Source organism: Castor canadensis, chromosome 11 (assembly GCF_047511655.1).
Source record: "Castor canadensis chromosome 11, mCasCan1.hap1v2, whole genome shotgun sequence".
Lineage (NCBI taxonomy): Eukaryota > Metazoa > Chordata > Mammalia > Rodentia > Castoridae > Castor > Castor canadensis.
Genome location: NC_133396.1, coordinates 41,628,609 through 41,644,077, shown reverse-complemented (window position 1 = coordinate 41,644,077; position 15,469 = coordinate 41,628,609). Strand labels below are relative to the sequence as shown.

General features: G+C 38.6%; 1 protein-coding gene across 7 annotated transcripts in view; it reads right to left on the bottom strand.

Annotated features, from left to right (window-relative positions):
- LOC109681789 (mitochondrial Rho GTPase 1) overlaps positions 1–15,469 on the bottom strand; it is a 64,466-nt gene that overhangs the window by 48,042 nt on the left and 955 nt on the right. The window contains exon 1 of one of the 7 annotated variants that reach the window (XM_074046380.1): positions 8,691–8,808. The exons of the other annotated variants lie outside the window; for them this stretch is intronic. Coding sequence (XP_073902481.1) covers positions 8,691–8,694 — 4 coding nt within the window. The 5' untranslated portion in view covers positions 8,695–8,808. Of the gene's footprint in view, positions 1–8,690; positions 8,809–15,469 lie in introns of those variants that run through there. 7 annotated transcript variants of the gene reach the window in all.

The window sequence follows — 15,469 nt, the reverse complement described above, 5'->3', positions numbered from 1 at the left end:
CAAAGAGAACATGGGACAGAGCAAGATTGAGGACCAAGACTTTGCAAGTCTGAGCATCAAGGCATTAAGAAGGCTAAAGAGAGAATACTAAAGAAAAGCTGCGGGGTAAGGGAGGGGGTGGAGGGAGGGGGGAGAAATGACCCAAACATTGTATGCACATATGAATAAAAAAAAAAAGAAAAGCTGCAAGCCTAGGGCAAAAGACTTTAAGAGAAATTAAGCTAAAGATAAGCTAAGAGAAAACATGGGACAGAGCAAGTCTCAGGAAAGAGGTTTTAAGCAAGGTTTTAAAGAACTGCAAAGGAGTAAGGCCTTAAAGAATAAAGATAGAGAAAAGAAGCAATGAGGGTTGGGCTTCTCCACCCGGGCACCCAACACACCTGACCCCACTTTCTCTCTATCCTGTGTCTTTTCTGAATCTCCAGTTGCCCCCAGTTAAGCCCAGTTAGGTTCAGTAATAACCAGGATGGAGAGAAAGGCTCGTTCTAACAAAGAAGGGAGCGAAAAACAGTGCCCCCTCCAATTTCTGACAAATCTTTTAGTACAAAGGTCTATTCTTTACCCAGATTCACTACATGTTTACATTTTACTGTTATTTGCATTATCATTTGTCTGCTGCCTCTCTAAATATTTGTACCTATTACGTGTGCATACATGACCTTTTTTTTTCCTTTTTTTGTAACTGTCTTGTAGCTGCTTCCCACAGATCTAAGAAACAGTTCTGTGTGTGTGGCTACAGTACAGAAGCCCCCTATCAAATAGACCTCTACTATATATAACCATTTGATGTTAGGTTTTTTGGTTGTTGTTTGGTTTTCTTTGGCAGTAATGGAGACTCAACTCAGGGTCTCGAGCTTGTTCTACCACTTGAGCCATTTCTACCAGCTCTATATGACCATTTGAGAATAAACATATCTTAGTGTACATTTCCTAAAAGCAAGCTGATTGTCTTATATAAAAAAGTATTTTGTCAGGAGTGGGAAGTTAACCACAAATACAATACTCTTATCCAGTCCATGGATCTTACTCACATCATGTGCCCACCTTTATCCTTTACAGAAAAGGGAAAAATATCTTTTCCTGGGCTAGGATCAAATGTTGTATTTGATCGTTATGTCTCCTCAGGCTCCTTTAATTCTGGAAATACTTTGTACTCTTTTGTCTTTCATAACCTGAGCATTTTTTAATGTTTCTGCATTTTCAGCAGGATTACTCCTGAGGTTATATTGTGTCCCTCTCAGTGCATCACAGCAGAAAGCAGATGATGACAATCTGTCTTATGGCTGTTGTTGACGATCACTTGGGTAGTAAGGTGATGTCTGCCAGGCTTCTCCAATGAAAAATTATTTTCCTCTTGTAATTAATAAATAGCATGTGAGGAGATGCTCAGAGACTATGTAAACTTAAATTTTTAACCTGCTGGTATTAGCACCCACTGGTGATTCTTGCCAGAAAAAAACATTGCTACACTGGTTGCTAGATAATGATTTTCTATTTCTATCCATACTTCTACACTACTTCAAATTCTACTGTAAGGAAAAACTTTCCTTCCTGATTCATATATATCTATATCTATGTATGAACTCACAGATTTCAGTGCTATTTTATGAGTAAGAATCCATAACTGTCATTACTTGGAGGCTCAAACTGCAACATTTTACTATTTTTGATGATACCGAAGTTTGAACTTGGATCTCTACCAATTGAGCCACTCTACTGGCCCAACTGTTTTTCTTTTTTGGCAGTACTGGAGATTGACCCTAGGGCTTTGTGCATGCTAGGCAAACACTTTATCTGTTGAAACATGCTTCCAGCCCTTTATTGTTTGTATTTTTTTCTGAGATAGGGTCTCGATAACTTTGCCTGGGCTGGCCTCTAACTCAGGATCCTCCTGTCCTACCTCTTAAGTAGCTGGAATTACAGCTGTGGACACCCATACAGCTACCATTTCACTTTTAAAACTGACATTTATACAGGTATAAATATTTACAATATGATCACTTTTTATAAATATGTAGGTGGACAGAAAAAACCTCTAAAAGGATATATACATCAAAATGGGTTCTCTCTGAATTACAATCATTGTAGTTTATGTGTGCGTGTTTTCCATATTTTCTAAAATAAAACAAGTTTGGCTATGAAAAAAAGTCAAACACTATTTTAAAAGTTATTTTTGGTAGTAAAAATTGGCATGTTCAAGATTTACAGACAGCAACTGAAATTTACCTACAGATTAGATTGACAGGTTAAATGCCTTCCTTCATGCCTTCAACAAACACTTTTTGTTTTTCCTTTTCCTTTTCTGAGTGCTGGGGATCAAATGTAGGGCCTTGTGTATGCTGGGTAAGTGCTCTACAACTGACCTACACCCCCACCCTCAGTAAACATGTATTTTTTTTTTCATTTTTTTGCAGCACTGGAGTTTGAACTCAGGGCTTACACCTTAAGCCACTCTATCAGCCCTTTTTTGTAATTTGTTTTTTTCAGATAGGGTCTCTTGAACTATTTGCTTCGGCTGGCTTCAAACCATGATCCTTCTGATCTCTGCCTCCTAAGTAGCTAGGATTATAGGCATGAGCCACTGGCACCTGGCTTCTAGTAAATATTTCTTGAGCACTTCTGTGCTGAGGACTTTTTTTTTCCCCTCCCAGGGTTTGAACTTAGGGCTCCATACTTGCAGAACAGTCACTTTGTCACTTGAGCCACACCTTCAGTCCATTTTGTTCTGGTTATTTTGGAAACAGGGACTCAAGAACAACTGCCCAGGCTAACCTCAAACTGAGATCCTCCCAAGTAGCTAGGATTATTAGGCATGCACCCAGCTGCTGAGGACATTTTTGAACAAGGCCACTAGATCTTCCCTACTTTTAAAGATATTACATTCTAACAGACTTTAGGTTGTTATCACAGATAAAATTAATACTGATCCTATACATCAAGATAAAAAATAAAAACCCAGAACTACCTTTCTTGACTTATGTTTCATCTGTATTTAGCATTCAAATCCTGTCAAATTTTCCTTTGGAGGGAAAAATGAGGTCTTGATATGTTGCCTAGGCTAGTCTCAAACTCCTCAGCTCAAGAAATTCTCCCATCTCAGCCTTCCAGGGTTGGGACTACGAGCACCTGCCACCATGTCTAGCTTGAAATTTTTTGTGGTTCTGGATTTGAACTCAGAGCTTTGGGTTTACTAGGCAGGCATTCTACCACTCGAGCCACACCCTCAAGCCCTAAATGTTTAATATGCATTCCTTTCTCTCTGCTTGCCCTTTTCTGTAATTGTGGTACTTTTACTGAAACACCTCCCAGTTCCCACCTTCCTGTACCCTCATTAATCTCTGAACAATACAAATGACAATCATTTTTCTTATATACTCTTCATTTTCTAACTCACCAGATCAAAAGCCTATTTTTTTTGTTTTTTGGGTTTTTTTTTTTTTTTTTTTGCAGTGCTGGGGCTTGAACTCAGGCCTACACCTTGAGTCACTCCACCAGCCCATTTTTGTGATGGGTATTTTTTTTTCCTTTTTTAAAATTATATTCATATGTGCATACAATGTTTGGGTCATTTCTCCCCCCTTCCCACCCCTTACCCCCCCCAACCCCTTGCTACCAGGCTGAAACTATTTTGCCCTTATCTCTAGTTTTGTTTAAGAGAGAGTATAAGCAGTAATAGGAAGGAACAAGGGTTTTTGCTAGTTGAGATAAGAATAGCTATACAGGGAGTTGACATGCATTGATTTCCTGTAAATGTGTGTTACCTTCTAAATTAATTCTTCTCATACTAAACTTTTCTCTAGTTCCTGGTCCCCTTCTCCTATTGGCCTCAGTTGCTTTAAAGTATCTGCTTTTGTTTCTTTGCATTGAGGGCAACAAATGCTATCTAGTTTTTTGGGTGTCTTACCTATCCTCATACCTTCCTTGTGTGTTCTTGCTTTATCATGTGATCAAAGTCCAATCCCCTTGTTGTGTTTGCCCTTAATATCGGCATATGAGGGAGAACTTACGATTTTTGGTCTTTTGGGATAGGCTAACCTCACTCAGAATGATGTTCTCCAGTTCCATGTGATGGGTATTTTTTGAGAGAGGGTCTTGAGAACTATTTGCTCGGGCTGGCTTTGAACCACAATCCTCCTAATCTCTGCCTCCTGAGTAGATAGCATTACAGGTGTGAGAAACCAGCTCCCAGCCCTTTTATCTTTTTTTGAGGTTTGAATTCAGAGCCTTGCCCCAACCCTTTTTGCTTTAGTTTACTTTTTCCAGTAGGATCTCAAGCTTTTGCCTGAAGCCTCAGACTTCAATCCTCCTGTCTCTGCCTCCAGAGTAGCTGGGAGTAGTGGTGTATACCACCATGCCTGGCCCTATATGATCATAATATGACATTTTTCTTGAATTGTTCTAGTGAATAACTGAACTTGAGGGGTCATAAGACACCTCAAGTTTACAGTTGATCAGTCAGAAGTGCATGTAGCTTGGGAATCCCACCTACATCTAAAGTAAAAGCAATCAATCTTGCTAGGGAACTTGCATTTAATTTGTGGGATCTGGTACTAACTATAGATTGTATTAGAATTAAATTGAATTGTAGAACACCCTGCTGATATCACGGAATAGATGTAAGAATGCAAAGAGCATGAGAGTTTTGTGTTATCAAAGTAAGTTATGGCTCAAAAAATTAAAAGCATTGTGATAGTTTTTCTATCAAAGAAGGCTAGTTCCACACAGGCACATTTGTCTCCTGCCTGATCAAACTAGGAAAAACACTAGAAGACTACACAGTCTGATGCTTTTACACAACCCATCTTTTTTCGTACAGATTTGTATACATTTGATAATTATTTACCTCACAGTCTTTTAAGCACAAAATTCAGTCTTAGATACTATGTGACGATAATATGAAAAAGGTACTAAATAAGACAGACCAAATTGCCATAAAAGAGATGGACCAAATGCTATGTTCAACATATCTGAAAACAAAGGAGGGTAAGAGAAGGGGAGGGAAGAAAGAAAGAGATCTACTTTTCCCAGAAGTCTCTAAACATAGCAGGAAATCAAAAAGTTCACATAGAGGCATGGCTCAGTGGTAGAGTATTTGCTTAACATAGGCAAGGCCCTGGATTCAGGAAGGAAGGAACAGAGGGAAGGAGAAAGGGAAGAAGGAAAGAAAGGAAGGAAGGAGACAAAGAAGGAAAGAAGGAGCTGGATAAAACCATAAATAAACAAACAAAAAGAAAACCTGTGCTGGGCTTGGACACAGCCAAGCGGTAGAGCACTTACCTAGCAATCCCCAGTAGTGGAAACAAAGAAAACAAAACTATAATTTGTGGGTTGGGATGGCTCAAGTGATAGAATACCTTCCTAGCAAACCTGAGGCCCTGATTTCAAACTTCAGTACAACCAAAACCCCAAAACCCCAAACCAAACCAAACAAAACTTTAATTAGGTCTCCAGGAAGAAAAAATTTAATAATCATGGGCTAGTGAAGTTTTGGTGGGGAGTACTAGGATTTTGAATTCAAGTGCTCTACCACTTGACCCACACCCCCAATCCTTTTTACTTTAGTTTGGTTTTGATAGTCTCCAGCTGTTGCTCAGACAGCCTTCACCTACCTCCATTTCCCAGGTAGCTGGGATTAAAGATGTGTACCACCATGCTTAGCATGTTTTTGAGATAGGCTCTTGCTAACTTTGGCTGCAACTGAGATCCTCCTCTCTCCGCCTCCTTAGTACCTGGGACAGGAATGTACCGCCACACCCATCAGCAAGATACCTGCATACTTAGACATGTGCCTGCGTTAACACCTACGCAACCCTCCAACATATCATAAAGGTCTTCTAAATGACTTTCCTGGGCTTCCTTGATGGAATATAGGAGATTTCCTACCATCTACTAAGCATTTCCAGAAAGATTAAGGACAACAATTTTATTATTACCCACAGGAAACTGCTCAAAAGTAGAGAACATGTTTTCCTTGTACACTATTTAATAATTCTTAGCCCCTAGCAAATCACATAGCACTTAGTAAATGCAGCTGGACAGCTTAGTGGTTAAGAGCACAGATTTGAAGTGCAGGAAAGTAGTTGATTACTTCAGAAGGAAAGAGGGTAGCAAAATGAGAAGGGAGCTTCAACTGATTGGTAACATTTAATTTCTTAAATTGCATGATGAGTATTTGGGTTTTTCTGTGTATGTGATACTGGGGTCTGAACTCAGGGCTTTGCATCTGTAAGACAGGTACTTGAGCCATGCTCCCAGACCTTTTTGCTTTGGTTATTTTTGAGATAGGGTCTCACATTTTTTCCCAAGCCAGCCTGGACCATGATCCTATTTTCACTTCCCACATAGCTAGGATGACTGGCATGCCCAGCTTGCCATTGGTTGAAATGGAGTCTCTCTTGCTGAGTGCCAGTGGCTCACGCCTGTAATCCTAGCTACTCAGGAGGATCATGGTTTGAAGACAGGCTGGGCAAACAGTTCATGACACCCTACCTTGAACAATCCCATCACAAAAATGAGCTGGTGGAGTGGCTTAAGGTGCAGGCCCTGAGTTCAAACACCAGTATTGCAAAAAGAAAAAAAAAGAAAGAAAAGGAGTCTCTCAAACTTTTTGCCCAGGCTGGCCTCAAACCACCATCTTCTTGATTTCCTCCTCCCAAGTAGCCAGAATTATAGTGTAAGCCACCATGCCTGGCTAAGCCTCAATTTTTAATCAGTAAACCTGTTAGGAAAAAAAAAAGTTGGACCAGATTCTATCTACATGTTTACACTGTCAGATTAACCTCAGCATACCTAAACAATAGGTACGTAACACATGAAAAAGTGCATTTACATTAGGTAAGATATAATATCCTAGAAATGATAGATATATCCACAAATTGTATCTGTTTGAGCTGCAAATGAGAAAGTGATCTGGGTTCCAATGTGAGGTCCAGTACTTTCTAAAACTTTCTGAATTATATAGATTTCATAGCCTTTTTTCTTTGAATAGCATCCTTCATTATGGCTTTAAGGTAACAGCAAACCCAGCCTTTCAGCCAGCTCAAGGCAGTATTCTCCTCAACACCCACAATATTCACCCTAATTCCACCTTAAAATGTGTCAAGTCAATGGAGGACAGGAAGGTAAAATAGGTCCTGTCTGGAAGCTGGTACCAGTGTGGGGGAAGGATATAAAGAAAGTGTGTAGGCGTGTGAATATGATGGAAATATTAGGTACCTGTGTATGAAAATGGAAAAATGAGACCTGTTGAAACTATTCCAGGAATAGAGGAAGGGGAGAGAATGATGCAGGGGGTGAATTTAACCGAGATATATTGTAAGCACTTTTGTAGATGTCACGAGGTACCTGTGGTACAACAATAATATAATAATTTAAAAAATTAGCCAAGTCACTGAGGGGTGTGGCTCAAGTGATAAGAGTTCAAACTGCAGTACCACCAAAAACAAAACAAAAAATGAAGTAAGTCACCATGACTTACAGCATCAGGAAATCTGTAACTTGGACCTCTTATTTTTTGTTCTAAGCAACTGATGCTGCAGAACGAGAATACTTTTGGGAGACAGTAAAGAGTGGTAATGTGTAATTTAAGATGAGTAACAAACGGCAGAGCTCTGTGCTGTGAATCACCATGAAGAATGCCTCTGCTGTGCAGTTCCACCAGGCCCTGTACTTTATCTAACTTATTTTAGTAGTAGTGTAGCTGCCAGGTACTCAAAACAACAAGCCTTTCCAAGAATTCTATGCCTGTATAATTCCTGTGATCCTTGAACTTGTGGGTCTTTCTGGTCCTAATAGAGATGTATGCTTTTTCCTTAGTGTCTCCTAAATCCCACAACTTCCACTAACACAGATGTTCCCAAAAACTTACCCATTTCTGAAGAACTCTCTAACATCTTAAACATCTCTGTATACTTATCCCTAATCTACCATGCTAAGAATGGGAGAAAAAAAGGCTGGAGGTATGGCTCAAGTGGTAGAGCACCTGCCTTGCAAATGCGAAGGCCTGAGTTCAAATACCAGTACCACCAATAAATAAATAATTTTAAAAAGGAATGGGGGAAAAAGCCAGCTGGCCATGGTAGTACACACTTATAATCCCAGCTACTCTGGAGACTGAGGCAGGAAGATTACAAATTCAAGGCCAGCCTGGGCAACTTAGTCTCAAATTTTTTTTTCTTTTATAAGAGTTGGGGATGAACTCAATGGTACAGTGCTTGCCTACCATGTTCCGAGGTCATGGATTTGATCCCTGGTACTCCTGCCCCCCCACAAAAAAATGGCAAAAATGTAGCAGACATTTTATTGAATGTCATTTTATTGAATAAGTCAGACACTCCTCAGTAATCAAAAGGAAAACCAATCTCACTCTTGGTCCTTGAAAAGCACGCCTACCTTAATACCCTTAAGATCCTGATCTTCTCATAATCCTCTTTTCAGAAGTTTTGCTTGTGTTTGACCCTCTAAGGCCTTCACTGACTTTTAACCCATAGCTCAAAAATGCTAAACAAAGAGATCAAAATTAAGTCAATCACTATCACAAAAAGGTGACTAGTTTCCTCAGTAAAGAAAGTTAAGGACTTGATGCTCCCTAACCCCAGTCACTCAGGATCCCTTAGCCAACTTCAAGCTTTCAACAGCCATTCCCTGTTACCTCAAAGGTCCCCTCCCTCACCATGACCCTTAAAACATACCCATTCTTTTTGTCCACACTCCTACAACCCCTGCAGGCCTTCATGCAGCCAGGGTCATCTCTCAACATTACAACCACCTGGCCATAGTCTCCTCCTGCTTTTTCCTCAGACCCTGTCTCTAGTGATAGTTTCAGAACAGAATGATCAACATTATGAAGAAATTCAGGTTTCTTCACAGGTCAGCTCATTAGTCCAAAGGACAGTTCTGGCTGCCAGAGCAGCAGCAGGATTCTGCCAAACAAGAATCTGCCTCAGGTCTATTCCAACAGGGTAGGTCTCTGAGTCAGGAAAGGTAACACCCTGACAAGAGAGAAGGCATAGTAAACACTAGAATTAAACAGCTTTACTTTATGCTTGAAGACACAGACACACAAAGTGGTGTTGCCAAGGAGTGGAGATAATGCAGTTTACATTACTACCTCTTAGCATGTGATATTTCTATTTGAAGCAATTTAACACTCACAACATAAAAATTCCATCAAGTGTGCAAAGTTAAGTGTATAAAAAAAAAGACTTTTTAAAAATCAAAGAACATGAAACTGGGTGTTGGTGACTCACACCTGTAATCCTACCTACTTGGGAAGCTAAGATCGGGAAGATCAAGGTTCAAGGCCAGCCAGATCCCATCTCCAAAATAACCAGAGCAAAATGGACTGGAGGTGTGGCTCAAGTGGTAGAGCACCTACTTTATAAACTTGAAGCCCTGAGTTCAAAACTCCAGTTCCACATACACACACAAATAAATCAAAGAACATGAATTTCTCCTACATAAAAATCTAAGAGTGATCTCCTTTATTTTGTTGTTACTGTTTTTGTGTGTGTGGCACTGATGATTGAACCCATGGCTTCCCATACGGTTAGCAGCACTCTACTACTGGAGCTGTCCCTCCAACCCTATTGTTTGCATTTTGTTTTTGAGATAGGGTCTCACTAACTTTTCGTAGGCTGGCCTGGAACTCTCTAGCCTCCTGTCCCCACCTCCTCAGTAGTTGAGATTACAGGCATGTACCATCACACCTGGCTCCTTTTTTATAAAAAAACAAAGTTCAAAATTAGAGGATTACAATGACATTAGAAAAAAATGAGCACATTTCATGAATATCATTTTCCTTTTGGATTATGAAATAATACTTATTTTAATACAAGATTATACAAATGTAATTTAAGGGTTGGAGGTGCAACTCAAAAGTGGTGGAGCACCTGCCTAGCAAGCACAAGGCCCTGAGTTCAAACCCCAGTACCACTTTTTTTTTTTTTTTAAAAGGCACTTCCTCCAGATGTGGTTTAGTTAAGAAATGCTTCAGTAAATCTAAACTTCCAACAACACCTACCTACCTAACCACCGGGTGAGATAATCACAAAAATAATGAAGGAGCAGATTTAGAATTAAAGGGCACTTTAAGTTAACTTTAATTGAGAAATAAAAAGTGCTTTAAAAATAATAAAAACATTTATGGATCTTAAAATTTAAAAACTAAATCAGCCTATACCAAAAAAATTCCCTTAACAATAGCAGATATGAGGAAAAGGCTACACATTTTTTTCACTTTTTTTTTTTTTTGTGGCACTGAGGTTTGAACTCAAGGCCTCACACTTGCTAGACTGGTGCTCTTACAGCTTGAACCACTCCACCAGCCCAAGGTTGCATATTTTTAACTGCTCCAAGAAAAAAATTATTTCCATATGGCAAAAAAAAAATCCCAAGCTTTCCTTTAATTATTGTACTAATTAAATTTCATAATTAATTTAAAGATTATAATGTAAATATTATGTACAAAATATATAACAAAATCTTTAGATTTATTGCAAATAAAAATTTATAGCCAAATATATAAAGTATATACATTTATTTGAAATAATTTCATACAAATGTAAATATTACTATGGATAATTTAAAAATTATCCTGTTAGAGAATGTAACATTCTCTATTTCTTCTAATTTGCCTGAAAAACATGGAAGTGATCTACAAAAGGCAAGGCCACAATTATCCCCAAAGACAGAAGGTCTCTGATCCAGTTCAACACAACATACCTCCTTGTCTGAGACTCCATGCTTTTAAGTAGGTCATCCATGGAAAACATAACACATTACTATAGAATAAATTATCTAGATATATCCAGGCTACAAATTTCTTTGTCTTTTCATCCCATTAGGTGTCTTTTGGACACCTAGTTTCAAATGACAGCAAATTCCTAATAGTCATGAAGCAAAAATAACATTCTGCAGCTCCCATTACCATAATGCAGTCATATTGGCTGTTTTTCTTGCTAACAAATGCCTAAGTGGCAAAAGGATCTACTACTCCTCATTTTATGTTTCTTTAGTCAGAAGCCCTTCCTAAGTGACTGTAATTAGAAACAGTGTGGAGGGTGAATACTGAGTTGTATTTTTAACTAGTAATCTCTAGTACTTGAAGAAATAACTATGTTGTTCCCAAGGAAGATTTCACTGACCACACACTCAGTTGATGTGGCCTGTAGGACAAATATTGTCCCACATATACCACCTATCCCTCTCCTTCAAGCCTGAGTAACACAACACTATGCCCAGCAGCTGCAGAGGAAAAAAGAGATGTGGAGAGTAGGCTTCCATCCAATTCATAGGTGAGAATAATGTACAAAAGACTACGAGTAGAGCAGACTCTTCATGCAGCATGGGGGCTGGCAGAGTGGCTCAAGTGGTAAAGCATCTGTCTAGCAAGTGTGAGGTCCTGAGTTTAAACCCAGGACTGCCAAAAAAAAAGTCGCTCTTCATGCAGAATGGTTTCTCTGTGTTCAAACATCTTTATCCATAAAATATCACCCAGGTACACTGGGCATGTTTAATCTTGAAATACCATTCCAAAAAAAAAAAAATCCAGAATGGAAAACAGTATGACTTTAAAAAGAAGTTGTTTTTTTTTGTTGTTGGTTTTTGTTTGTTTGTTTTAAATAAATGCTAGTTTATACCTGAAGTTTCTTAAACTCATACCTAGCTTATACCTGAAAAACCATTCCTCAACCTCTTCAATACTCTAAGATGGTCTCTGGTATTTTGAGAAGCTGATTTTTTTTTTTTTTTGGGGTGGGACTGAGGTTTGAACTCAGGGCTTTATTTATCCACTTGAGCAAAGCAGGCAATCTACCACATGAGCCATACCTCCAGTCCATTTTGCTCTGGTTATTTTGGAGATGGGGTCTCTTGAACTATTTGCCCAGACTGGCCTCCATCCTCCCCATCTCAGCTTCCCAAGTAGCTAGGATTACAGGTGTGAGCCACCAAGGCTCAGCTGAGAAGCTGATTTTTTTTTGGTGAGGACTGTAATTCCTGGTAGTTAAAACATGAAATATACATGGCACTGTCATAACTCCCTGGACTACTCAAAGCCCTGAGTTCAAACCCCTGTAGCACAAAAAAATAAAGTAAGAAACATGGGAGAATTTTTAAGTAGGCAACAGAAGATATTTATTAAAGTTGACTTTGCCTGCTTTATGGAGAACAGACAAAAGTAGAGTGAGTATTGCAGCAGTCTAGGCCAGAAACAACTGAAACTTGAACTAGTTTGGTAGAGGTTAGAATAATAAACCAGGTAAGAGCTGCCAGATTCATTTGAAAAGAAGGTAAGAGTTCCATTTTTTAAATGACTTTGACTAGTAGAAGACAAATCTCAATCTAATTAACAAATAAGACTTCATTAAAACTAAAACTACTAGTGTAGCCATGTGTGGGTAACAAAAGCTCTTCTAATCCCACTGTAACAAGTACATTTGTTAAGTGCACTACAGTAAATCCAGTTAAATATAAATTCCTGCCAACAAATTTAAGCATGAAAAATGATGACTAAAAGAACTAAGTTTTGTCACAATGAATTCCCCATGTAAAATGAATATATGCTAATAAAAATTTTTAAAAAATCCTAAGTTTTATGTGAGTGTATTTTTAAAGACTTTTTAAATTTTGCTTTAAAATTTAATTGACTTTTGATCTAATCTGAATGGTATTTGATATAGCAGTAATGAAGCTAACAAACATGCAATATTTAAAACATGTCTTTCCCTGCAAACAAATACCTTAAAGTTTTACAAAGAGCCCAGCTTCTTTGATCTAAACACTAAATAAACAATCAAACAGTTAGCATTAGAGCCTGAATGGATCAAAAGTAGACCAAGAAAAGATCTATTTCACCTCAACAATATAGTAGAATGGCTTACCAAGAGAATGTTGAAACAGTGAATGCACTGTTCAGGGGCAGACATGACAGCAATAAAATCTAATGAGGCAACAGAGAATGAATGAATAGGCCTTAAAGCCATAATACCACTTGTGGAGTGGCTCAAGTGGTAGAGCGCCTGCCTAGCATGTGTGAGGTCCTGAGTTCAAACCCCAGTCTGCCAAAAAATAAATAAAAGTAAAAATAAATTTTAAAACCCCACAAATAAAACCATAATACCAGAGAGGATGCTTTTCTTTGGTTTTCCCTGCCCTTCAATTAACCATCATAAAACAACTAAAAACTAGACTCTTTCAAATGAGCAATTAATACACATCACTCCCACTGTTTTCTAATAACACAAATGTAGATAATAAATCCATCTATCGGGTCAGTATTAAAATAGCCTTGGTCATACTTATGTTTACCTAGTTTTAAAGTGCTACAGCTGACAAATATTTACATTACATCTCAAAAAGTGCTAGCAGAGCAGCTCAAGTGGTAGAGTGTCTGCTTAGCAAGTGTGAAGCCAAATTCAAACCCTAGAACCACCACAAAAAAAAAAAAAAATACCCCAAACCAAAAAAATCCTCAAAAAGTAAAATCTCAAAAACATTTTCCCTCAAAATCACCAGCCTTTAAAATAACCAATTGGCAGGCTAGTGGAGTGGCTCAAGTGGTAGAGCACCTGCCTAACAAGCAGGAAGCCCCAACTTCAAACCCCAGTACTGCCAAAATAAGTAAACAAACAAACAAACAAATCGGTACTAGTGGGAGGAAGAGAGTAAATGAAGAAAGTAAAGAGGGTGAATATGGTGAGGATGAATATGGTTGATGTACTTTCTATACAAATATGAATATAGAACACTGAAATCTGTTGAAGTCACCGTAAGAAACAGACTGGAGTAGCAAGGGGGATAATAGAGGGGATGAACCAATTTTGGGTATAATACATGTATATATGAAAATGTCACAATGAAACCCCCTGTGTAACCATCATAAACTAACAAAAGTGTCTTTTTTAAAAAAATGAAGATGGGTACCCTCTCTTGGGGAGCTCTCCCCCCCCCTCCCCGAACTCTTAAGGGCTCTACTCTCCCACTTTACTCTTTTCTATCTCAATTAAACTCTTCCTATTTACACTTTTTAAAAGATGAAAGGAAGGTAAAACTGGTCCTGAGGGGGGATGGCATAAGAACAAGGTGAAGGGGAACAAATATGGTGGAAGTATTTTGTATTCATGTATGAAAACAGAACAATGAAACCTACTGAAATTGTTCTAAGAGGGGAAGGGAGGATAAAGGAGAAATATGGAAGGGGTAAATCAACATATATTATAAACATTTATGTAAATGTCACAATGTACCCCCTGTACAAGTATAGTATGCTAATAAAAAATATCAAAGCTATCAACAGACAAATTCAACAAGTTACTAAAACAAAACAAAATAAAATAATTAATTGGAGCCTGGTGCCCATGGCTCACGCCTATAGTCCCATCTACTTGGGAGGCTGCAATTAGGAGGATCATGGCTCGAGGCCAGCCTAGGCAAATAGTTTGTAAAGAGCCATCTCCAAAATCACAAGAGCAAAATGGATTGGATGTGTGGCTCCAACAGTAGAGCACCTGCTTTGCAAGCACAGAGCCCTGAGTTCAAACCTCAGTCCCATCAAAAAAAAATTATTTTTTTTAAGTGGGTCATCTACTCACTTTCCTTAATCTTGCTCCAAATGCATCAGCATGAATCATATGCTAAATAACACCTTCCTGAACTTTGTCAAGGAGCTCAATGCAAAAATACTAATAAGTTATAAATAAAACCTAAAATTCGGTGCTAGCAGTATGGGTCAAGTGGTAGAGTGCTTGTCTAGCATGCAAAAAGCCCCGAGTTCAATGTCCACCACCACCACCACCACCCATCCACACACACACACACACACACACACACACACACACAAGCCAAAATTCATAACTTCAAACCAAAAAGTAAACTATCGGGCTAAGCTTATTTCCAAATTCTGATTTTAAAGGAAGACTTCCCCCAAACGGCAGGTGAACAAAGATTTCAAAGAATATCAAAGAACACTGCAGGAGAGTAAAAAAAAAAAAGTCTTAACTTGCTACGTTGGGAATGCATCGCAGTGACCTACAGGAGCTACTTAAAAAGGAACGTTATTTAGAATACAATGCTTCAAATCAGCATAGGAGAGCATTGACTAATGTACTTTAAAACCAAACAACCCAGGTTCCCCTAGACCCCTTTCTTTTTATTTCAGTCCCAGCGACTGAGTCACGGAATTTTCACTGTGATATCAAGAAGTCCCCGCCATTCTGTCCTTAAGTCAGCAGACAGAAACACTTTTTCCTTTATTTTATAGGCAAAAAGTGAAATCTATGAATGTCTAGGGGGTCTTGTGTATTGGTACCTGTTGGTAGTGTTGTGTGCCTGTTGTTATTTATAAACTGCCAAGTAGTGACAAAATAAATAATGGCTAAAAAGAGGGGTCAAAATTAGGCATTGGGGTAACAATCATTGCCTCAGCCATAGGACCCTCCCCCATATAATTATCGTTCACTGCGTACTCAAT